At 40.4% G+C, this 26,987-nt stretch overlaps 1 protein-coding gene across 3 annotated transcripts in view; it reads left to right on the forward strand.

Moving 5' to 3' along the window:
* The window catches only part of LOC135514386 (EGF-like repeat and discoidin I-like domain-containing protein 3), a 267,032-nt gene that overhangs the window by 187,463 nt on the left and 52,582 nt on the right, over positions 1 to 26,987 (forward strand). For all 3 annotated transcript variants that reach the window (XM_064937834.1, XM_064937835.1, XM_064937836.1), the window contains 4 exons: positions 5,026 to 5,207; positions 17,417 to 17,572; positions 19,287 to 19,431; positions 19,664 to 19,848. In XM_064937834.1, coding sequence (XP_064793906.1) covers positions 5,026 to 5,207; positions 17,417 to 17,572; positions 19,287 to 19,431; positions 19,664 to 19,848 — 668 coding nt within the window. The remainder of the gene's footprint in view (positions 1 to 5,025; positions 5,208 to 17,416; positions 17,573 to 19,286; positions 19,432 to 19,663; positions 19,849 to 26,987) is intronic.

A 26,987-nucleotide genomic window follows, 5' to 3' on the forward strand; every position in this document is an offset into this window, starting at 1 on the left:
TTTGAGCGGGGTGCTTGACCCTGATTGCTCATGTGGGTCGCTCAGGATAGGAGTATCTGTTAAATGACTGGATGTAAATGTTGAGAGGCTTCACTGCAGGTGCAATGTGGTTTTAGAATTCAATAGAAATAAATCAATAACTAAAACATTTGATGACTAAGTCGGGCAGTATTTGCTGTTGATGTGCATGGTCCTTTTTAAAGACTCACATTGCTTTGTTATAAGATCCAGCTCAGTCTTAAATGATCTCCTAACTGCAATAGAAGTTCTGAGAATACTAGCTACTGTGGCCAACTATTGGAAGCAGAACATCTGAAGAGAGAAGATCGCTTTGGAATAAGTAACCGCACCAAGCTTTTCTAGGGTGGATAGAACAACTAAATCAGTCAACTGGAGCTTCACCATGTTTCATTGAAATGTAGAGCTGTGTGTCATCCGCATAGCTGTGAAAGTTAACATTATGTTTTCGAATGACATCCCCAAGAGTTAAAATATATAGTGAAAACAAAAGTGGTCCTCAAACGGAACCTTGAGGAACACCGAAATGTACAGTTGATTTGTCAGAGGACAAACCATTCACAGAGACAAACTGATATCTTTCCGACAGATAAGATCTAAACCAGGCCAGAACTTGTCCTTGTAGACAAATTTACGTTTCCAATCTCTCCAAAAGAATGTGGTGGTCGATGGTATCAATAGCAGCACTAAGGTCTAGGAGCACGAGGACAGATGCAGAGCCTTGGTCTTATGCCACTAAAACCTCCCACTTCACATAATTGCGTAGCCAACGATCGATAAGAAGGAGAAAAAAAGCTGGAATACTTTCTAATTAGTACAAATTAAAACAATATTATAACAAAGGACTGTAAATGAAATCACTCCTCAATGTTTCTTTGTTATTAGCCACCCAGGCAACAATAGTTTTAACCCTGTGACTTCCAAACGTTTAAGTGTGCTTTGTCATGTTCATGTTGGTCATGCCTGCATGAAAACATATGTGTTAGCCAGAGAGGGGTGGGTGTTTAGGTGATGTTTAGTCGTTGCTGGCTTTTAACTTACCCAGGTTTACAAATTCATCCTCAATCAGAAGTGCTATGTCAGTTAAAGACATACTTGTCTGTAATTATATGCAATTATGTGAAGTGGGTGCCTGATGGAAACTACTCATCACAAACTAAGCATACGAAGCAGGTCTGAAAGCACAAGACACCTTTATGCTTGAGCCTAGATCAACGACATGCTGGTTTGTTCATCTAAGGAGAGTGACATAGTTAGCTACTCAGCAGTGTTTTTGCCCAACCAGGGTGTTAGTTGGGAAAGCTCAAGGATATTGTTTACAGAGGCCTAAAATATGCTTTCCAAAGCAGTGTCATAACAGCCTTGTTAATGCCCCACTGAGCAAAACACTCTAATGGCATTAAAATCTAATTTTATTTGTCACATGCTTCGTAACCAACAGGTGAAGACTGACAGTGAAATTCTTACTTATAGGACCTTTCCAACATTGCAGAGAGAAAAAGGGAAAAATAATAGATATATACAGTGCCTTGCGAAAGTATTCGGCCTCCTTGAACTTTGCGAACTTTTGCCACATTTCAGGCTTCAAACATAAAGATATAAAACAGTATTTTTTTGTGAAGAATCTACAACAAGTGGGACACAATCATGAAGTGGAACGACATTTATTGGATATTTCAAACTTTTTTAACAAATCAAAAACTGAAAAATTGGGCGTGCAAAATTATTCAGCCCCTTTACTTTCAGTGCAGCAAACTCTCTCCAGAACTTCAGTGAGGATCTCTGAATGATCCAATGTTGACCTAAATGACTAATGATGATAAATACAATCCACCTGTGTGTAATCAAGTCTCCGTATAAATGCACCTGCACTGTGATAGTCTCAGAGGTCCGTTAAAAGCGCAGAGAGCATCATGAAGAACAAGGAACACACCAGGCAGGTCCGAGATACTATTGTGAAGAAGTTTAAAGCCGGATTTGGATACAAAAAGATTTCCCAAGCTTTAAACATCCCAAGGAGCACTGTGTAAGCGATAATATTGAAATGGAAGGAGTATCAGACCACTGCAAATCTACCAAGACCTGGCCGTCCCTCTAACCTTTCAGCTCATACAAGGAGAAGACTGATCAAAGATGCAGCCAAGAGGCCCATGATCACTCTGGATGAACTGCAGCTGAGGTGGGAGACTCTGTCCATAGGACAACAATCAGTCGTATATTGCACAAATCTGGCCTTTATGGAAGAGTGGCAAGAAGAAAGCCATTTCTTAAAGATATCCATAAAAAGTGTTGTTTAAAGTTTGCCACAAGCCACCTGGGAGACACACCAAACATGTGGAAGAAGGTGCTCTGGTCAGATGAAACCAAAATTGAACTTTTTGGCAACAATGCAAAACGTTGTTTGGCGTAAAAGCAACACGGCTCATCACCCTGAACACACCATACCCACTGTCAAACATGGTGGTGGCAGCATCATGGTTTGGGCCTGCTTTTCTTCAGCAGGGACAGGGAAGATGGTTAAAATTGATGGGAAGATGGATGGAGCCAAATACAGGACCATTCTGGAAGGAAACCTGATGGAGTCTGCAAAAGACCTGCGACTGGGACGGAGATTTGTCTTCCAACAAGACAATGATCCAAAACATAAAGCAAAATCTACAATGGAATGGTTCAAAAATAAACATATCCAGGTGTTAGAATGGCCAAGTCAAAGTCCAGACCTGAATCCAATCGAATCTGTGGAAAGAACTGAAAACTGCTGTTCACAAATGCTCTCCATCCAACCTCACTGAGCTCAAGCTGTTTTGCAAGGAGGAATGGGAAAAAATTTCAGTCTCTCGATGTGCAAAACTGATAGAGACATACCCCAAGCGACTTACAGATGTAATCTCAGCAAAAGGTGGCGCTACAAAGTATTAACTTAAGGGGGCTGAATAATTTTGCAAGCCCAATTTTTCAGTTTTTGATTTGTTAAAAAAGTTTGAAATATCCAATAAATGTCGTTCCACTTCATGATTGTGTCCCACTTGTTGTTGATTCTTCACAAAAAAATACAGTTTTATATCTTTATGTTTGAAGCCTGAAATGTGGCAAAAGGTCGCAAAGTTCAAGGGGGCCGAATACTTTCGCAAGGCACTGTATATATCACGAGGAATACGAGGAATACATACACAACGAGTAACAATAACACGGGGTACCCATACAGAGTTGATGTGCAGGGGTATGAGGTAATTGAGGTAGATATGTACAGGCGGGTAGGGGTAAAGCGACTAGGCAACGGGGTAGATGATAAGTGGTAGCAGCAGCGTATGTGATGAGTCAAAAGAGTTAGTGCAATGGTGGATACAGAGGAGTCTGTGGAAGAGGAAGCTGCCCCATTTTACCTCTTCAAATCCTCAGTGGTCCTCTTAACCTGAAACACAGGGACAGATTGGTTGAGATGCAACACATTGAATTGGTCTATTTTGAAAAGAGAGTGACATTTTGGTTTTTATTCAATATGATAAGTCATGAGATTGTCAATCTCCTATTATCTACTGGCGTTGATTTTATAAAGTGTCCATAATTTGTTGTAGAGCTGAAGTTAAAGAAGACTCATGTCTATAGCACACCTATTTTTCTCCAGATAGCACCAACGTATCCAAAAAATGGATAGTTATTATTGCTACATGGTCATTCCAAATCATTCCATTCCCATGGATATCAGATATCACTCTAATTGACCACAGCGTGAGGTAGGTGAAATCTAATAAACTGTTGTGTGATTTGAGAACAAACCAGATGTGTTTGCACACAGACTAGCTATTATTCAATGTCTTATCTAGGATAGTAGGTGCTAAACACCTGACATTTGAGGGCTGTTGTGCAGCTATCGAAACAATTGCTGTTAATGCATCCACTTAAAGGTACTGATGGAAGAGCAGCCAGAATTTGGCATATCTTGGCACACAGTTACTCACTGGAATGGGCATGTGACATATCTACCTCTCTTTATAATGAGACTTTCTAGAAATTGTTTGATTATGGTAAATTACACCATTGACAAGGTGCACATTATAGCGGGGGCACAACAAAAATAAGCACTCCAAGTTCAGCACAAAAAGCCATTTATCTTTGAAGGCATTGGCAGAGTTTCAAATCCACAAATGTGGCTGTTAAAAGGCTGCTATTGTAACTGGAGATGCTGCTTAGCAGTTCCTAAGTAGGAAGAAATAAGGCCTGGAAAAAAGCTGAGTGCTCTGAAAAGGATTTTAACACTTTGGATGATTTCATTAGAGCTGTATTTGTGTCATGCCTCTCCACTTTAGCTCTGCAGCCTTGAAGGTAAAAACTATGTTGCAGTCTGTTGACTGTGTTGATTATGTTGTCCAGACAGAATAGTCGGAGCTCCTTTGGAGCCAGTTTGAGGGCCCTCTTTTTGGTGGAGGACTTGGAGAAAAGACCCATGGCTCCTGTGCATGTGGATGGCCCTGTAATGAAGGGCTACGATGAGAGAGGGCTGTGGCATAGTGGAAACCTTGAGGATGTCTTGGCTATGAACCGGAGCAGCGAGAAAAGTTTGACGAACACGAGTCAAAGTGACCTGTCTCTTAACGACATCAAGGACAGGATATCCGTGAGAGAGAGCGGCAATAAAGATACAATTTCAGTTAGCGGAGGGAAAGACACAGTGTCAATGACTGAGACTCTGCCTGATGTAACGGAGGGGAGCCCAACCAAGGAATACATCTTGTTCATCTCTGAGACAGAGATGGACTACAACAGAAAATCATGGACAGAGGAAGGAACAATGAAAAGCAGCAGTGTTGTAGAGAACGGGACTGTGGATGATGAGATTAGTCTGATGAAGAAAGAATGCTGCCTCTTTGGTACACAGCTATACATATCTGTCTTAGTATTATATGCAACCTGTATGTCTGTAACTCACTGGACAGATATGTGTGAAAAGTATGGTGGCATTCATATTTCATCCCTCATCTAACCTCATACATATGTCTGTCCTCTCAGAATGCTCTGGATCACTGGGCATGGAGGGGGGTATCATCTCCAACCAGCAGATAACAGCCTCGTCCACCCACCGTGCTCTGTTCGGCCTGCAGAAATGGTACCCCTACTTTGCACGGCTCAACAAGAAGGGCCTGGTCAACGCCTGGACAGCTGCCGAGAACGACAGATGGCCCTGGATCCAGGTAAGACACAGACACTTGCCGGGAGACACGAGTCACTCAGGTTACTAGACAGAGATGAATGTGTCCACAAAAGAGAACGTTGATCTGATAAGTGTTTGTGTACATCTGAATATTGGTGTCAGTGCAGTATTAACTGGAGTTTAGGAAGTTGTGAATTATCCCCCACTGAATTAAATGTATCTGTTTGGAGAGTTGAAGGGACTTTACAGTTAATTAGTGTTTCAGTTGACTGATTGGATTAACTGGCTAATTAAACTGTGAGCACTGGACAAAAAAGCTGTTGGTTCTGCTCCTGTGTGTATTACTAGTGGTGCTACGTTTGATTCCAGAGCTCCGAGGTATGCATCGAAATCGCTACGCAGCTAACTTCAAAGCAGTGTGCAGATGTGTGTATCGCTTTTCAGAAGTATGTCATCAATGACGTCCGAAGCTTTGTTTGATCACATGTTTATTCAAACCGTGTGTTACAAAATGCAAGATCCCACAGATTTTGCTGTGGTGCTGGTGCTTTCTTCAATTCCAAGCTGCTTTCAAACACTGACCTCTACTGCACACCGTACATTACAAATATAGTTAGGATGTTGTTCAAAAAGTTTCACCTGACAGGTAGCTTAGCAGGTAGATTAGGGAACTATGGGACATTCAGGGAAATGATGGTATGTGGGCGATTCGCCATGAAAGCACAAAATGTAGATTTTTTTTTGATGTGTGACATGACACTTTCTGCACTGTTGTTCAAATATTTTGTTTTATTGAGTATAGTATAATAAACTTCTGTCTTAAGCATCCTATATAATGCCATAGCTTCAGTTTCTGATAAATATTCAACTTGAATGCAAAATCAGGTTACATGATGTAAGCTGCGAACCTGGTATTCCAACTGATTTTAGGCTATTAAAGCCAACAACAGTTTTGCTTAAAACAGTGGAGAAAACGTCTCTGATAATCAAACGCTGCTATTTATGGCTGACCAGCAGATGTGCCTAATGTGCATTGTGAACAAATAATTATGCTCTGAGTAATGAAAAGTTTTTCAGTACAATTAAGTGAGCACATTGTCTTCAGAAAGCCTCAGTTTCCCATCACTATGTATTACCAGTGGGGTTGATAGAGCGAATCACAGCATGTATGTGATACACCTCAGAAGATTTTAGTAAATAAAAAATACACACCCTTCACTCAGACATAAACACTTCTCCAACGTTTGTCTCAGAGGGGCCAGTTCAGAAATCTCCACTCTTCAAAAAAAAAAGCTGCTAGAACCCAAAAGGGTTATTCGGCTGTCCCCATAGGATAACTCTTTTTGGATCCAGGTAGAACACTTTTTGGTTCCGAACCTGGTATTCCAACTGATTGTAGGCTACTAAAGCCAACGACTTACTGCTGCACCACAGAGTGTAAGGGTTTAATTGGAATTGTATTAGCAACCATGGGTTCATTACAATGTGGGGATATTGAAAGCAGTTAGTGATAGGAACTGTCTCTTATACAATAGAACTGTATTATACATATTTTTATATTTTTCACCTGTTATTTAGTTGTTTCCAACGAATCAAATCAGTTTATGTGATACCATGTGCCGTTGGCTCTGGAACCCAGTCTACATCTTTCTGGGTATCTCTGACAATGAGCTCATAAATGAGGACCCGAAGATGTGTGATGAAATTTAATTAGGCCCGCAGTATAGTGAGAGGCTGTAACTGGCAACACTGTGTTCATTCCTAACAGGTTAAACAACAAACACTATCAGGGGTTGCTCACAGCAACAGAGCCAGGTGGAAGAGAGAGAGGCGTGAAGAGGGGGCGAGAGAATATGTCAAAGAGCACGCGGAGGGGAGGGCGTAGAGAAAGAATGATCCAACTACATCATCTGAGGAGAGAGGTAGAGTGAGACACGACAGAGACATGTGGAAGGGAAAGGTGAGAGAAACAGAGAGAGCAAGAGAAAAGCAACCAAGCGCAAATAGTGGATAAGGAAAATCAGATATGAATCACTGAGGCGGTTTGGTTGGCTTTAATGATGCCACGTGGGATGATGATGTGGATTCTGGGAGCGCTCTGGGTTTCAGGAGAGGGACTTCTTGGTAATTGGGACGTGAGTAGAGAGGTGTAGACTTCTCTCAGCGCTGTGGAGTTTTAGGCTTGGGGGTGGTGTGTTCTGAAAGTGTGTGTGTGAGTGCGTGTGTATGCGGTTGTTTTCTCATCTGAAATCAGTTTGAGGTTTAGAGCTGGCAGCCCTGTCATTGTTCAGGTATAACACCCCTGGTCTGCGTGTCTGTCTGTTCCTCATGTGGATCTAGAGTTCCTCAATACCTCCTGAATCTGCCCCCAGCCCTGTAATACTGAAGACCAAATCAATCATTCAGACAGTCATACTTTTAATAATACTGAAATGGTGTATATATACCCTACAGTATGTGTGGCTATACACTTCCTTGACATAGACTGACTAGGTGAATCCAGGTGAAAGCTATGATCCCTTATTGACGTCACTTACTAAATCTACTTCATCAGTGTAGATGAAGGGGAGGAAAAAGGTTAAATTATTTTTAAGCCTTGAGACAATTGAGAAATGGGTTGTGTATGTGAACCATTCAGAGGGTGAATGGGCCAGACAAAAAATGTTAGTGCCATTGAACGGGTATGGTAGTACGTGCCAGGCGCACCAGTTTGAGTGTGTCAAGAACTGCAATGCTGCTGGGTTTTTTCAGGCTCAACAGTTTCCCGTGTGTATCAAGAATGGTCCACCACCCAAAGGACTTCCAGCCAATTTGACAACTGTGGGAGGCATTGGAGTCAACATGGGCAAGCATCCCTGTGGAACGCTCGACACCTTGTAGTCAATGCCCCGACGAATGAGGCTGTTCTGAGGGCAAAAGGGTGTGCAAATCAAAATTAGGAAGGTGTCTTGAAGTACAATAGTTAATGTAGGTGTAGCAGAAACCCTCACTGGGATAATCATATCTCAGTATATCATGAACAAATGTGAACAACAACAATTAAATTAAGTAATAATATGATCAGTCATGTTTACAATTCAGTGCTGACTTCCTCCACACGTTAAGATTTAAACTACTGCCTAGAAACAGCGTTCACATTCTCAACATGAGGTGTCTCCTAAGTCAGCTGGACTAATCCAGCCTGGCATGAAAGCGTGTTCTTAAATCTGACAGGAACACAGCATGCAACCGGTACTTTCTGACTCTGAAGAGTTTGTGCCGGCATTACTACAGAATGACGCAGTGTTAGCGCTAAGGGTTAATTAATCAAATTATACAATTGTACATGTAGGACCTAATATAGACCCCCCCCCACACACACACAAAAAAAAGATTTCAAAGTATTATTTTATTTTTTAAGTAGCCCATTACCACTTTAATAATAATAAATAAATAAAAATGTAGACCTTGCCATTATATTGGTATTGAATTATTATTACATTCTAAAATATGTGAGAATAATTTGGACATTGCCTGACTTAGATTGGATGCATGAATGCCGATTTTTCTGTAGCCTATATTGCCGACGCAGGAACACATGGATAGCGATAGCCTTGATGTCACCTTTTGAATCACAGCATCGTTCTCTCACAAAAACTTAAAAAAAATGTAATCTCATACTATTATAAGGTGGCGGGAATTGGCTACAATAATTATAAGAACTTTTCAAGCACCAAATTGAGGAAATGTTCTGAGTTTCAAGGCAGACCTATTCCAGTACTTGAATTTCTGAGCTCCAAATTGTAGTTCGAGTAGACTACTTCAAACCCCTTGCATTGTTTCAAATTGCAGGTGTCATATAGAAGACAAATTATTTGTCATGACATTTCAGTACTAGATCGTATTGTAAATGAGTCTCGTAGGCTTAGATTTTTATTTTACATTATATCCAAAATAATTAATAGGAATAGTTTTGTGCAATAGTCTATCTTGCACAATTGCACACACTATACTTGATGTCCGATCCGAGGCACACACACATCTGAAAACATTACACTGATGCTTTCTCAGTTAAATCTAACGAGACCCTGCTGTAAAGCAAGCAGACAACAACAAGGTGATCAACCTCAATTCTCTAGGGATATTAGATTAAACGTGGATCCAGGTACAATTGTCTTCACGAATGGACATTTCTCGGGAATCCCTTTTTTTCTAGCACTTGGGCTGTTGTTGCATTGCATTTGCTATCAAAACATCTGTTCATCACATGACTGTCGTTCAGAAAATTCCTTTGTGGATCAGATGATAATGTGTGAAAATATACACATAAAAAGAAACGACCTTGTCTTTCAAAGATAATTCGTAAAAATCCAGATTTTCATTGTAAAGGGTTTAAACACTGTTTTCCATGCTTGTTCAATGAACCATAAACAATTAATGAACAAGCACCGGTAGAACGGTCGTTAAGACTAACAGCTTTCAGACGGTAGGCAATTAAGGTCACAGTTATGAAAACTTAGGACACTCAAGAGGCCTTTCTACTGACTCTGAAAAAAAAGAAAGATGCCCAGGGTCCCTGCTCATCTGCATGAACGTGCCTTAGACATGCTGCTAGGAGGCATGACGACTACAGATGTGGCCAGGACAATGAATTGCAATGTCCGTACTAAGACAGGGCTACAGGATGGGCAGCTGATCGTCCTCGCAGTGCCAGACCGTGTGTAACAACACCTGCACAGGATCGGTACATCCGAACATCACACCTGCGGGACAGGTACAGGATGGTATCCATAACTGCCCGAGTTACACCTCCATCAGTGCTCAGACTGTCCCCAATAGGCTAAGAGAGTCTGTACTGAGGGCTTGTAGGCCTGTTGTAAGACAGGTCCTCACCAGACATCACCGGCAACAACGTCGCCTATGGGCACAAACCACCGTCGCTGGACCAGACAGGACTGGTAAAAAGTGCGCTTCACTGACAAGTCATGGTTTTGTCTCACCAGGGGTGATGGTCAGATTTGTGTTTTTATCGTTGATGGAATGAGCGTTACACCGAGGCCTGTACTCTGGAGTCGGATCGATTTGGAGGTGGAGGGCCTGTCATGGTCTGTCCCAGCATCATCGGACTGAGCTTGTTGTCATTGCAGGAGATCTCAACACTGTGAGTTACAGGAAAGAAATCCTCCTCCCTCATGTGGTACCCTTCCTGCAGACTCATCCTGACATGACCCTCCAGCATGACAATGCCTCCAGCACGTCTGGGACCTGTTGGATCGGAGAGTGACAGCTAGGGCCATTCCCCCCAGGAACTTGCAGGTGCATTGGTGGAAGAGTGGGGTAACATATCACAGCATGAACTGGCAAATCTGGTGCAGTCCATGAGGAGGAGATGCAGTGCAGTACTTATTGCAGCTGGTGGCCACACGATATACTGACTGTTCCTTTTGATTTTGATCCCCCCTTTGTTCAGGGACACATAATTTAATTTCTGTTAGTCACATGTCTGTGGAACTTGTTCAGTTTATGTCTTAGTTGTTGAATCTTGTATGCTCATAGAAATATTTACACATGTTAAATTTGTTGAAAATAAACACAGTTGACAGTGAGAGGACGTTTCTTTTTTTGCTGAGTTCATAAGGTCCAGACCTTCTCCCTACAAGTACTGATCACCTTGAGGTTTTTGGCATCTAGAGCCTTCCATCATCAACCAACTCTATGCAGAATAGTCCACAAAGTCTGCAACGGTATATATGAACTGAAAGACAATTACAGCAAGTTCCCTGATGCTACTGCCCAAGCCAACTACAAGATAGAGTTCTATGAATATGGGAACTACCCTGGAGTCATTGGTTGTATAGATGTATGTCATATTCCCATCAAGTGTCCCTCTGCAGCAGATGCTGAGGAGTACAGGGATTGTAAAAACTGGTTCTCAATAAATGTACAACAATGTTGCACGTTGGAAATGTGCAACTCATGAGTCATGCACAGACAAACTTCTTGTTCAACCCCTATATTCATGCAATAGGACCTGAGCAATGATGGTACAAGCAAGCTCATATCCACACCAGATGTGTAGTGGAGCGCATGTTTGGTGTATGGAAGAGTTGATTCCAGTGTTCTCAGAAAAACATTGCGCTTTCAACCAAGAAGATGCTGTGTTGTCATAATTACAACAGCTGTGCTTCACAATTACCTCAAACACCATGGCTGCCCAGATCATCGCATTGAAGATGAGGATGACCCAGTTGACCCAGATGTACCCCGACATTGGTACTGGTGCTGCGTCATGTTTCTCTCTTCCTCTCTCGTAACCAACTCAGCATAACATATTTGCATCTTCATAACATCCTCTTCTTTTAAATATATTAGTTTGAGCTCGTTAAATTCCATGGACAGTTTTTCATGCATGCTCAGCCTCTGTCTTTGTCCTCTGGCCCAGGTTAGTGACACAATCTACCCACCTGGCCGCTGCACATGTAGCAGGCTGACTTTCAGTCGGTCTTATCCCCCCATGCTATGGTGATCATCTGCCTCTACAATAATGATTACATTGCTGCATTAAAGAAGATTATTTCTTCAAGAGTTGAGCTCATTTCATAATTTTATAATGGGTGTACAAGAGATGACTGACACCCTTACATATTCCCTGCAGTCCTGGGATGGGACATGTTGAGTGAATGTCTCCTACCAAACGAGGATTGGAACGGTCCCCCACTTGAACTGTCCAAATGGTCATCTTCAAGGATACCTTCCAGGAGTTGCTGTCTGTAAATGATCAAAGTCAACAAGTACCCCAACTCATCTGCCACCAGTCTTGAAATGCTCCCTACCAGCAAGTCTTCCTCAAGTTACATGTCATGGTTTTCCACAGGACCTAAGGAAGATAATATAGAAAGTATATTAATAATTATGTTTGATATGGTTTGTGTTACATTTCTGACACACAAATACATTTAGGCTCCACTGTGTTGTGTTGCACAAGAATTTTTACAGATTCTTTTCTTTGCAAATTAAACGGGTGGAAATACAAAATCGATCGTGCACGTTTTTAAGATATGAAAAATGATTTTATGTAACAAAACAACACTTCATGTTATCTCTGGGACCCTTTGGATGATAAATCAAAGCAAGATTTCAGATTTCTCCAATCCCAAATTAAATCTAGCATCGGCTTCCTATTTTGCAACAAAGCAACAAAGCTCTGCTGCCAATGACTGGAACGAATTGCAAAAATCCCTGAAGCTGGAAAGACATATCATTACAGATCATTGCACATCTGTAAATAGCCCACACAACTACCTCATCCCCATATTGTTAGATATTTTTTTTGCTCCTTTGCCCCCCAGTATCTCTGCACATTTATCTTCTGCACATCTATCGCGTCAGTGTTTAATTGCTTCATTGTAATTATTGCGTCACTATGGCCTATTTTTTGCCTTACCTCCCTAATCTTACCTCATTTGCACACACTGTATATATACTTTTCTATTGTTTGTTTATTCCATGTGTAACTCTGTGTTGCAGTTTGAGTCGCACTGCTTTGCTTGATCTTGGACAGGTCGCAGTTGTAAATGAGAACTTGTTCTCAACTAGCCTACCTGGTTAAATAAAGTATACAAAAAATGTAAGTACACATGTCACCTTCAGAGGTGAATTTATCAAATCTATCGCGGTGAGAAAAAAAAATTGTTGTTAGGAGCTCTCCTCAAACAATAGCATGCCCTTTTTTTGCAGTAATGGCTACTGTAAATTGGACAGTGCAGTTATATTAACAAGAATTTAAGTTTTCCGCCAATATTAGACTATGTACTGACAATTGTTGTTACTCTAAAATCTTCGATCTTGACATAACAAGCTGCATGATTTAGAACTGTCCTGTTGACGGAACGACGATCCTTAAGAGGATCCTCAGGTCAACACCAAATGCACAATGTTAATCTAATTAGGCTTTACAAAGATTAACTGGTTAGTCCTTATTTACCTTAGTCTGGGACTCCCTAGTCTAGTATTAGTTAATCTAAAGGTCAGTAACATCCTAGAAAGTCTTTAAAAAAAATCTGGATTAATTTAAGTAGAATTAGCTTTATCCTGACATAAATTAAACTCTGTCCAGGAAACCACCCCCAAATACACATCCAAAAAGTATTATGCATAATTATTGAAGAATCACATTAATGAAAGTATTGATTTAGGTTTTAAGTATCAAGGTAAGGTGACATTTTGGTTAGAAGCATAACATTTAGCATGAAAACTAATAAGGAGACGCAAAATGTTGAGTAGTTACACTACAATTCTGAAATCTTTATTTAATAAGCTTTCAGCTAGATCCAAGATTCTTACAGGGTTCACATGCAATGTCTAATTTAACTGGTTTGTTCTTAATGTAATGACATTAAAAACATTTGCAGATTATTATCAATGACTTATGAACTGCTGTAACAATTTGTCCAGTGTAGGAAATCCTCACTGGTACCCTAGTTTATAGAAAGACACATATATAGTTTGCAGATGGGTGTGGGTGGTTGCAATACAGGTAGAATAGTTTTGTTTTATGAAAAGGGGTGGGTTTGTTTGGAGTACGTACTTACACTATATGGTTTGTGTGTGAACTGTGAACCAATTTACACGCACAAGTGAGGTCCCATAGTCCCAATAAGCAGTAGCACAGGACTAAAATTTGAAGAGTAGCCAAGATGGGTGCCAGATAAAGGTCCTCAACCCTTTCCAGTCTCAGAGACCCTCAACTGGGCCATCTCTTCCAGACCCACCCCCTTCCTCTCTTGCGTCCTGTCACTGCCGAATTGAGATCATGATGGGGAAAATGATCCTCATGTGATGCCGTGTCATTTTGATATACAGCCGGGGGAATTAAAGGCCTTTTATGTCAGTCGGCTCCTACTGAATCGATTTCCTCAAACTGACAAACACCACTGAGCAGTATCGTGGCAGATGTTCTCAACAGTGCCATACTGACATGGAATGGCAGCATGGGCAAAGGCATCAGTATTAGGTGGGGGGTGACTGAGGTGTTTGTAAGTGATCATTATCAGTGTGAAGGATCACGCCAATTACCTGAGCCAATGACCAAATACTTATTTTCCACCATAATTTGCAAATAAATTCATTAAAAATCCTACAATGTGATTTTCTGGATTTTTTTTCTCATTCTGTCTGTCATAGTTGAAGTGTACCTATGATGAAAATGACAGGCCTCTCTCATCTTTTTAAGTTGGAGAACTTGCACAATTGGTGGCTGACTAAATACTTTTTTGCCCCACGGTATATAACTTTCAAAATACAGAATGTGATTGCTGACAGGTAAAACATGTTGGGACTATATCAACAATGCACAAATGAAACAAATACCAAAATATATATTTTGGGTGGAATTTTACTCTGACCGCTGTGCTACCTGCCACTAGGCTACCTACCAGGACATTTTAGCCCAAAACCTGATTGCCTCCGCAAGGAGGCTAAAACTTGGCCGCTAGCAAATCTTCCAGCAAGACAAAGCCCCAAACACACATCAAAATCTCCTAGGGCTGATCCCATTTAGTCGACCTGTCGATTATTTGGTCGATAGTCTGACGGTCGACCGAGATTTCTTTAGTCGAGCACGTAGTAAAACAATAAATAATGGTGTACAACACCCCTGTCTGATTCGCACCTGTCTGAGTGGACTAATCCATTCTGGACGCCATGGGGATGGCAGAGTCCATCGCTCTAAGACATGCGCTACTGAAATTGTAGCCTATATGGCTATATTACATAAGAACAATGGTGCAACACTAATACAAATATTATTTTATAACAAATGCGCTTTCCTCCACGTTGATAGCAGTTGCTGTCTGCGGATCTGAAACATCAGTGTGCTGTTGAATTGCCGCCTTTTCCTAGACCATGTTGCTGTGTTCATAATAGCAAAGTTACCCACCATATTGGCGTTGCGAACCGCCTTAATTGTCTAAGAATAGTGAGGAGATAGGACACCCCAACTTAATTAAGTCTATAATCAACAGCCTAACTGTTAAATCTGCCTTGCTTTATAAATCATTCATATCAATTTAGCTACAGAAATAAGACAGATCCTGCTTATGTAGCCTGTTTGAGTGTTTGTTTAATAGCGTACTGATTCCATGAGCACCAAGCCTCAAGCAACCACAACGTCTGATAAACAATTTCACAAATTCGGCTGTTTTTAAATCTTTGCTATGCTGGAATAAAGGCTTTACACTTTTTTGTTTTGTTAGAACAGCCTCTCTTGTATTACTTATCATTTATTTTGTGTTTACACTGTTACAAATTGTCAGAAAAAAATAATTTTATAAAAATAATAACACTCCTTTTTCTTGATCTCCGTATTGTTATTATTATTATGATCATCATTATAATAAGTATTGTCATTATCATTAGGCATTGAGCTGTAGGCCTAAGAGCGCATCCTGTTTAGTCTTAACTTAGGCCTACAAGAGTAAGATGGCGCCGACAGACATGCCGGCTCTGCTTCAAGCTCCTAAGCAACTTTTCGGTATTATTTATTTGTTCTGTTTGACATTATTTCCCCAGAATGTTTTTTGTGTTATTACATACAGCTGGAAATAACTTTTGCATGTCAGAGCGGTGGTAACTAACCAGCATTCCGACCATAAATACGACATTCCCGAATTGGATCCTATGTTCGTACCCCTCAAGGCAATTGAAATTACCCCAAAGCCTGATCCAAGATGCTGCCAGCAGAGAAGAGATATTCGGAGTGACTTCTAGTCCGACTAGAAGGCGTGCACAACATCCACCACTTCTGAGTATATTACCCGCTGATGTTAAGTCCCTGGACAATAAAGTAGACAAGCTCAGGGTGAGGATCTCCTTCCAGAGAGACATCAGGGACTCTAACCCGGAAGCTTATAAGATACCCCGCTATGTCCCTTGATGAACCATCAAACAGGCAAAGTGTCAATACAGGACTAAGATCGAATCATACTACACCGCAGGGCTTGCAAACTTTTACAGCCTGCAAAGGGAAGCACAGCCAAGAGCTGCCAAGTGACACAAGCCTACCAGATGAGCTAAATTACTTCTATGCTCGCATAGCCACAAAACACCTTCTAGGCAGAGTTACAAAGAAAAAGCCATATCTCAGACTGTCCAATGAAAAGAAAAGATTAATATGGGCAAAAGAACACAGACACTCTTTATAGAGCTGTGTTTCATGTCTTTACCGTTCTTTCATGCGTAATGATGAATGTCTATAAAAAACACAAATGCTAATGCTCAATTAGTCTAAAGGTCAGTTGTATTGCTTCTTTAATCAGAACAACAGTTTTCAGCTGTGCTAACATAATTGCAAAATTCTAAGGATCCATTAGCCTTTTAATATTATAAACTTGGATTAGCTAACACAACATGCCATTGGAACACAGGAGTGATGGTCGCTGATAATGTGCCTCTGTACGCCTATGTAGATATTCCATAAAAAATCTGCCGTTTCCGGCAACAATGGTCATTTACAACATTAACAATGTCTACACTGTATTTCTGATCAATTTGATGTTGTTTTAATGATCAAAAAAATTGCTTTTCTTTCAAAAACAAGGACATTTCTAAGTGACCACAAACTTTTGAACGGTAGTGCATATGAAAAAATACACATTTTTAAATTTAAACCAATCGATTTGTCAAAAGAACAGACGACTCTCGGCCGACCGAGATTTTTGTTTTGTCGTGATAGCCCGACAAAAAGACTCTGGACTGGAACCCGATTGGTTTGTGGTTTGAATTGGAAAGGGCAGTCCATAAGCGCTGGGTAAAGATATCAAGGATCCTGAAATATTTGGTTTAAGATTCCTCCCAATGTGTTCTCCAGTCTCATAAAACATTTAAAAAAATTGCCTGTGTCATTATACAAAAGACTGAACAACTGGGTCATGTCCATAGATACAAAAAGACTGAAACACAGGGTCACGTACCTAGCAACCCTGTATTTGTGGAAGGATGAAATAGTAATATGAATAAATTCATCAAAATAATGTTTTTAATGAAAATCTGTTAATCATTAATTGAATATGTTGGCAACCTGTTGTATAAAAATGATAATGCTGGCCCTCGACTTCATCTCAGGCTTAACAACACCTGTGCCAATATATTCTCCGAACATCGGCTTCTCTGGCATTATCACTGAAATGAAACAATATAATATCCCGAAAACACACAGAAACACACACAAACAAGGTTTTTGATTGCTGTTTTTATTCCTTTTTTCCCCCACAGATTAACCTACAGAGGAGGATGCGGGTCACAGGACTAATTACCCAGGGTGCAAAGCGTATCGGCAGCCCAGAGTACGTCAAGTCTTACAAAGTGGCCTCCAGTGACGATGGCAAGACCTGGAGGACATACAAAGTCAAGGGCACAGATGAGGACATGGTGAGAAACACACACACACACATTATTTATCTTTGTTTTTACTACACACACGCCTGCACGCACGGACGCAGAAACTGGAGGCCACGCACCAAGTCTAGAGCAGAGTGGAGGACATGATGAGGTGGCTTTTTAATTACCCAGCTCACACTGATAGTATCTTCCTGACACTTACCCCCCTCTTCTTTAATGACTTTTAGATTGATTTTGTATACTATTTGAAGCCTTGAAGTCTGTAAAGCATGTTTTATTCTCTGATTTGCTGTTACTCTAAAGCTCTAAAACTAATGAAGCATGCAGAGCATTGGGGTGAGAGACTGAACTCAAAACCCAGTTGTTAATTTTCTTCCCTGAGATCTTTGAGAGGTAGCTCTGACTGTAAGAGCATGCTAGCCAGAGCTTAGACTCAGTGATGCTCTGACCTGTAGGGACCACCCTTTTGAATCCTGAATTCATCTAGAGACAGCTGCATTCCTAACAAACACACAAACATTCCTTCACCTCAGAGTCTAGTTGTCCTCGGATACGTCCTGATGGGAAAGCCCCAGGTTAATTTCGGAACGGGTCCAAATTTCAGTACGGCCCCAAAGCCCCAGGTTAATTTCGGAGTGGGTCTAAGTTTTTGGACCAGTTCAAAAATTAACCTGGGGCTTTCCCTTCCGGATGGATCCATAGACAACTGGACCCGTTCCGTATATACCTGATCGGATCCAGACCGAATGAGCGAAGCAGCAGTAAAGTCAATTTTAAACTACTTTATAATCTGGAGCTGATAATGCGCGAGGGAGAGGAGAAAAAGAAGGGTGATGCTCTAACAGGGGCTGTGCTGTGTGTGTAGGTTACTATGAGTGTGAGCGAGTGACACGGAACAGGGAGGAGGAAGGGAGAGATGAGAGAAGGCAACCAACCAAGCCGACTTACCCCACAGTAGATTAATAGCTGCCACGGCTGGGTTATCATCCAGTATGATTACGTAGTAGGTGCCTGTCTTGACTGCATCAAACTGGGAGAAGCTAGTTAAGATAGCTAGCGTGCTAGGCTAATTGAGGCTGCATGCACATTCTCATCCAGCAATTACAAACAATTCAGAATATAAAGTAGCAGTATACCTGTTGGCCCTTGGTCGTTGTAGCCTATAATTTTAGTTCCATCTTCCATTGATTAAGATATCTCCTAACTTTAGTCCCACATGGAGTCTCATTACTGTATCCTATTGCCGCTTTGTTGATTTAGGATTGGCCAACAACAACAAAAAGCTACACGCGCCACTCTCGTGAAAAGCAAAGGATAGCAGCATAAATTATACAATATATTTCTCTCTCTCTCTACTGCAGCAGCTGCTTTCTGATCTGTATGGGTTCCTCGGACAAGTCAGTTAAAATTGCACATACCTGATACGTGTATTTTGAAATCTGGATCCATACTGGTGAATCCGTGAAGACTTCTACCTCAGAGGGCTCTTTGAAACACTATATAAGTTCTTTCTGGGGTAGTTTTTTAAAACAGTCTATACAGTACGACCGTGTAATTGCTTATAAATACCCATCTTATTTTTCTTATAATTCTAGCCAATTGACCTTGAATTGCAGCAATTTGTTGAGGGGCGAATAGACACTGGAGACACTGCGAGAGACTCTTACATTGATAGATAAACACATTTCTCCCCCCTTCTAATCCCCTTTTAACCCTTTGTCTCTCATATAATTTCCCTACTCAGATATTCCGTGGAAATGTGGAGAACAACGCTCCTTCTGCCAACTCCTTCACCCCTCCCATTGAAGCACAGTACGTGCGCATCTACCCCCAGGTCTGTAGGAGACACTGCACCCTGCGCATGGAGCTGCTCGGCTGTGAGCTCACAGGTGGGTCCCAGTTCTATAGAGTCTTGACCGTAACCATTATGGGTTCAAACACAATCATGACTAGAGGTTCAAAGCTGTAGGTAGAAGTTGCCTTTCAGATCAGAATCTAGGAAGTTTCTGTATTACTCAATAATTACAATAGTGGGCACCATTGAGTATAATAAAATGGAGTATTTTAGGTTTTCTGCCTTTGTAAAAAGGACTGTGTCCAGTAACTTGTTTGTTTCTCCAGGCTGCTCTGAGCCCATGGGGATGAAGTCTGGCCACATCCAGGACTACCAGGTCACAGCGTCCAGCCTCTTTAGAACACTCAACATGGACATGTTCACCTGGGAGCCCGGCAAGGCCCGTCTTGACAAACAGGGCAAGGTCAATGCCTGGACGTCTGGACACAGTGACCAATCCCAGTGGCTACAGGTAGGAAGCTACTCCCCTTCTTCCACTGTCAAAGGAAACATAGGAACATGAGTTTCTCCCCGGGCCACATGACCAGGAAAAACAGAGGACTGCAGTAATAGCCTAGTCACATGGTCATGAAAAACTCTTTGCCCAAATGAATAACTTATTTTTGGGGGGGCAGAAACTTGCGTAAAGGAACTTATGACATACTGTATTATATTCAGTGCTTCTGGTCCATAAAGAGATCAAATCAAATCCAATTTTATTTGTCGCATGTTTCATAAACAATGCAGAGAGGAAAAAATATAGAAATAGTCATAATAAAAATTCAAACTCAAGGAATAAATACACAATGAGTAAGGGACAGATTGCAATTTGCAATTTACTTGGGGGGGTCCAAAAAGAGGAGGGTTGTCAAACTTCTTTTTTTTACTTTGGGGAGGGTTGTGTTTTTTTTTCTTGGTACTTCCCTTATGTACTACACTTCTCTGTGTGCTAACTTTTACTTTACCACGGGTCAGTATAGTCGATTAGTCTAACAGTCCAACCCGCCCTCTATCCACCGTTCATAGAGACAATAGTGATAGGTGGATTGGTGGATACAAACATTCAAGCTGCATACATTTTCAATAGGAATAGCTGATAGGCAGTGGAGGCCACATTCATCATTACGCATGAAAGAACAGTAAAGACATGAAACACAGCTCTATAAAGCTCTCCTATTGATGTTGTTTAGGGACACTAAAATGATCCTACCAAGACGAGCCTACAACACCACAATGCAATTGAATAATTAATTATTGTTTTCAAGCCAGTACAAAATTCTATTTTAGGCTGCAGTAAAAATGTAATTTGAATAACGATGGAAAAGCGCTGTGATTTGAATGTTTTATTCAAAGGTTTCTATCTCTCTGGGGTTAGGCCTTAGCGTCTCTTCCTTTATATAGGCTATATATATATATATATATATATATATATATATATATATATATATCATGTTTTTATATTGTTTTTATATGTATATATATATTAATATCATACAGTGGACAACTAAGCCTATAGGCCTATGCATACAATGCCCTCAAACATTGAGTGCTCAAATATCTGACAGCTGAACCTTGAGGAAGACAATTACTGTTTTAGGAAAGTAGCCTAAAAAAACATAAAAAGTAGGCTATAAAGTTTTACATATCTTACACGTTGAAACCCAAAGAATAGTGTTTTTGTCAGTTGTTATAGGCTGTTATGGGCTGTTCATTTGGCCAATATCCCTAATTTATTGATGGTGCTGGCTAAGCCAGGTCGGATCTGAAGGCATATGGATGTCTAGTGAATTACTCAAATGTCCGGTAAATTTAAATCTTCCATGGTCCCATTGTCTGGCACCAAATATCCCTGAAGATAACTAAAATGCACATTCACATGATAATCTGTTGCCGATTGGATGGAAACCTAACTATAGACTCTCCTAAAGACTCTGGCAAGTGTGCTAGCCCAGTTTCATTTTGATTATGCCTGCACATCATGGTTCACCCGCTGCATCAAACATCATGCCTCATGCTCATCTGGAGTTTTTTTGTATTTGTTTGTGTATATCTGAGGTGTATTTGTATCTCTGCAATTGTATACAGTAGCAGTCAAAAGTTTGGACACACCTACTCATTCAAGGGTTTTTCTTTATTTCCACTATTTTCTACATTGTAGAATAATAGTGAATAGATCAAAACTACAGTATGAATTAACACATATGGAATCATGTAGTAACCAAAAAAAGCATTAAACAACTCAAAATATAATTCTTCACAGTAACCACCCTTTGCCTAGATGACAGATTTGCACACTCTTGGCATTCTCTCAACCAGCTTCACTGGTTTCACTGGAATGTTTTAACAACAGTCTTGAAGGACTTCCCACATATGCTGAGCACTTGTTGGCTGCTTTCCCTTCACTCGGTCCAACTGAGCTTGGGTGATTTTGGAGGCCACGTCATCTGATGCAGCACTCCATCACTCTCCTTGGTCAAATTGCCCATACACAGCCTGGAGATGTGTTTTTGGTCATTGTCCTGTTGAAAAACAAATGATAGTCCCACTAAGTGTAAACCAGATGGGATGGCATATCTCTGCAACATGGTGTGGTAGCCAAGCTGGTTAAATGTGCCTTGAATTCTAAATAAATCCGAGACAGTGTCACCAGAAAAGCACCCTCACAGGATCACACCTCCTCCTCCCTGCTTCATGCTGGGATGCACACATGCGGAGATCATCCATTCACCTAGTCTGCGTCTCACAAAAACACAGCGGCTGCATCTCAGAAAGACACAAATTTTGGTCTCATCAGACCAAAGGACAGATTTCTACCGGCTAATTTCAATGTATCGTGTTTCTTGGCCCAAGCAAGTCTCTTCTTATTATTGGTGTCCTTTAGTAGTGGTTTCTTTGCAACAATTCGACCATGAAGGCCTGATTCATGCAGTCTCCTCTGAATGGTTGATGTTGAGATGGGACCATCTTCGTAAATGTTCACGATGGTGGAAAAACCTCATCATATCAAGCACCTTAACCTCTTGAAACTCTGGGGGCGCTATTTCATTTTTGGATGAAAAACGTTTCCGTTTTAAACAAGATATTTTGTCACACAAAGATGCTCGACTATGCATATAATTGATAGCTTTGGAAAGAAAACACTCTGAATTTTCCAGAACAGCAAAGATATTGTCTGTGAGTGCCCTAGAACAGGAGCTACAGGCAAAACCAAGATGAAACGGCAACCAGGAAATGAGCAGGATTTTTGAGGCTCTGTTTTCCATTGTCTCCTTATATGGCTGTGAATGCGACAGAAATGAGCCTGCCCTATCTATCGTTTCCCCAAGGTGTCTGCAGCATTGTGACGTATTTGTAGGCATATCATTGGAAGATTGACCATAAGAGACTACATTTTCCAGGTGTCCGCCCGGTGTCCTCCGTCGAAATTGGTGTGTCATTTTCAGCTGCTGGTATTTTTCCATGTGATTCTGAGGGGAAAGCAGGCTTCCACGAACGGCATATCAATGAAGAGATATGTGAAAAAACACCTTGAGGATTGATTCTAAACAACGTTTGCCATGTTTCGGTCGATATTATGGAGTTAATTCGGAAAAAGTTTGACGTTTTGGTGACTGAATTTTCGGTTTGTTTCGGTAGCCAAATGTGATGTACAAAACGGAGCGATTTCTCCTACACAAAGATTCTTTCAGGAAAAACTGAACATTTGCTATGTAACTGAGAGTCTCCTCATTGAAAACATCTGAAGTTCTTCAAAGGTAAATGATTTTATTTATTTGGTTATCTGGTTTTTGTGAAAATGTTGCGTGCTAAATGCTGCGCAAAATGCTAACCTAGCTATCAATACTCTTACACAAATGCTTGTTTTGCTATGGTTCAAAAGCATATTTTGAAAATCTGAGATGACAGTGTTGTTAAGAAAAGGCTAAGCTTGAGAGCTAGCACATTCATTTCATTTCATTTGCGATTTTCATAAATAGTTAACGTTACGTTATGCTAATGAGCTTGAGGCTATAACTGGATACAAACGTGAACAAAACGGAGCGATTTGTCCTACACAAATAATGTTTTTTTGAAAAACTGAACATTTGCTATCTAACTGAGAGTCTCCTCATTGAAAACATCTGAAGTTCTTCAAAGGTAAATTATTTTATTTGAATGATTTTCTTGTTTTTGTGAAAATGTTGCTGGCTGAATTCTAGGCTAATAGTTATGCTAGCTATCAATACTCTTACACAAATGCTTGTTTAGCTATGGTTGAAAAGCATATTTTGAAAATCTGAGATGACAGTGTTGTTAACAAAAGTCTAAGCTTGAGAGCAAATATATTTATTTCACTTCATTTGCGATTTTCATGAATAGTTAACGTTGCGTTATGCTAATGAGGTTGAGGCTATAAATAGAATCCCGGATCCGGGATTGCTCGACGCAAGAAGTTAAACCAATTTCGCAACCTGAAGCTAAAGACAGGCAGAAAGTAGTTGACTTATGGAAATACACAAGAACAAACAGATTTGGTGGCATTTGCGTTGTTCTGAATTCAATAACCTAAAATGTATACTTAGGAGTCTGGACTATACGCTACTGAAGAGAATCGTATGCCTTTCAAATAATCTTGTCCGCAGACTTCCTCTTTCAATGCGTACCCATGCAGTGATGTTCCACTCAGGGCCTGTTCAATCTGACATAGAGCAAGACTTAGCTTAAGCCATTTTCTCATGTGAAACGCAGGAGAAAATCTCCATTTTTTTTTACTGAAAAGGGGTGTTAAGGCAGCTGTGTGAGAACATCTTCACTGTTGAATTGCCCGTTTGGAAAATGTAACCATTATGGCCTTCTTATCATATCAATCACACCATCAAAACGAATCAGGTGCATTACAAAGAATGGCATTGATGGTTATGTCATTTTCACCCCAGACATGAAGGACACAATACACCTATAATTGGAGCAGGAGACATTTTTACTGTAGTTTTCTGTGATTTATCTCTCAAGGTTTCATGTCACTCGTAGTGTTCACAGGACTAGGTCTAAGTAAGTCTAAGACTTACATATACTCAGGCAGACCAACCCGGAAATTACTTTTTCCATTTCATTCTACAAGGGGTCACAATCTCACTACACAGCAGCTCCATAAGTTCACTACAAAAATGCTCAACTGTTTCAACTATTCAAAGAGTTCAAACTCAGGCCTCCCCAGAAAATACTTTTACTTCAAACATATTTTACTTCAAACACGTTTCCTTAATTTCAACAAGCTCACAACACATCAATCATTTCAAACGTGTTTTAGTGCAGCTGTTTAGTTGAAGTATCAAGTTACATAATCATACACTGAACATCTGGAGAGGATGTCATTAACAGGTCAACCACAGGACAGACACAGGAGAAACTCATCAATCACTTCTGACAGAAACTGTCTACTATATTTTTTCTCATGTGTTACAAAACACCAAAACGCTTAATGACATTTGGCGATTGTAATATTTAGCACACGGAGGAGATTAGTGCCAAGCCTTTGGTACTGGGCAAGCCTACAAGGTAGGAAGTAAGGCTGTCCCCATTTTGGTTGACCGAGAGATGTCTGTTCTTTCCACCAATCAAATTTTAAAACGTGTATATTTCCATATGCCTATAAAAACACCATGCAGTATGTGTTTTAATAAAATAACTGTATATGCACTGAGCATGTCTGATACTTTAAGCACACTGTTTGATGAAATAATTAAGACCCAAATTACTCAAGAGGGAGCCAGACTGTGGTAAAAAAAAAGACAGCGAGTGCCTGCACGCACGTTCTCTCTCTCTCCTCCCTGCTGCAGCGACCAGGGACCATACCATAGCAACAGTGCTTATCACGATGTCCGTGGCGCTGAAGCTTCAACAGAATCACAGCCATGTTTTGATTCTTACTTGTTTTCTCTCTCACTGAAAAGTTTTTTTACCGAGATCCCTCATTTGTTAAGGAAAAACATTCCTTATTCCCCAACCCTTGCTCTCTTTAAGTGACACATGTATGGATCACATGCACGTGACCAATAGGGCCTGACCTATAGCATTTCATAATCACATCAAGAAATGTGTTATAACAAACTCCAACACCGTTACACATGTGACAGCATAATGGATGCGGCGGATGTGAAAAATGTATTTGAAATGGGGGAATGTTTGCTGGTTGCTCAGGAGGAAAAGGGGAAGCCCAATATGAAATACCTTTGACTTAGTTGTTGAAGCTTACAATATAAAAAAACATCTGACCGTTTGAAACAGTGTAAACAACATTATATGAATGATAAGTCTACCATAGAGTCTGTTATAATCAACAACAAAAATGTAAAGCCTTTATTTTTTATTTTTTTATTTTTTAGAGGGAGGATCAGCTTAGTATTGCAGAAAGAATGTTGCTTCCAATGTAATTGTCTGCATCATTTCCAATCCCCATGTTTTTTTGGTAAATATACATAACCATACACGCATGTATACATATACACATGTATACATACCTATATAGACATACATACTTTTTAAAAGAATATACCTTTATTATTATTCCCCGCAAACCCTACCGCCGATCCCTCAATTGGAGTAAACTAATAAACACTTCTGCTTTTACCTTCAATTTATACATCTTTATACACATTTTACAGACACAGTCTACTTTACAACAGTTCTCTCTTGTTTGTTCTTAGTCCTTCCTCTATTTCTGCCTCCTCACAGCAAAGCCTTTATTACTGCAAAGACTAAAAACAGTCACATCAGGCCCAATTATATGAATTATCTACTTAATTGATAAATTCACCTCTGAAGGTGAAATGTGTACTTACATTCTGAAATCTTGCTCTGGTTTAACATCCAAAGGCTCCCAGAGATAACATGAAATGTTGTTTTGCTAGATAAAATCATTTTTCATTTCCTAAAAAGGTCTATATAGCATGCACGGTTGATTTTGTATTTCCACTCATTTAATTTGCAAAGAAAGGAATCTGACCCTAAACATTGTTTCAGCGAGTCAAATCACATCCGTAGCTATTCCTCAGAGATCTTAGAAGGTAACAAGACTTCACTATTTCATTAGGGGTGTAGTATATCCTATAGGACACCATATTTGGTCAGAGAGCAAACCCTTCATGGCATGCCGATGACACGGGCGGTCTTCACTTGAACGACTCTAACTTTGTCAAAGAAGCACCATTCGGGGTCAAACAAAGCTAGCTAGATAGCCAATGAGCTGGGCTTTACGGTGGTATCCGGAAACCCTGTATCTGTCACAAAATGTACTAACCTTGTACAACAGCATGCCTTTCACTTTTGGACAACAATTATAAGAATATTCAAAGTTATGAAGATATGAAATTTGGTGGTTTTGCAAATGTTGAACTTATAATATGGCTACTAATACTGGAAAAGCCAAATCAGAATCCAAGTATACAGATTTGACAATATTCTTGCAGAAAAATGCCATATGAATGCAAATGTGTCCTTCACTATTTGCCAAATGCTACCTGGGTGACTTCACACTAAATGTCATGTAGTTTGCTCATACATCAAGTTATCCATCTGAACCTTTGCACATACACTGCTGCCATGTTGTGGACACCATCGGAATTACAACCA

Source organism: Oncorhynchus masou, chromosome 25 (genome assembly GCF_036934945.1).
Source record: "Oncorhynchus masou masou isolate Uvic2021 chromosome 25, UVic_Omas_1.1, whole genome shotgun sequence".
NCBI lineage: Eukaryota > Metazoa > Chordata > Actinopteri > Salmoniformes > Salmonidae > Oncorhynchus > Oncorhynchus masou.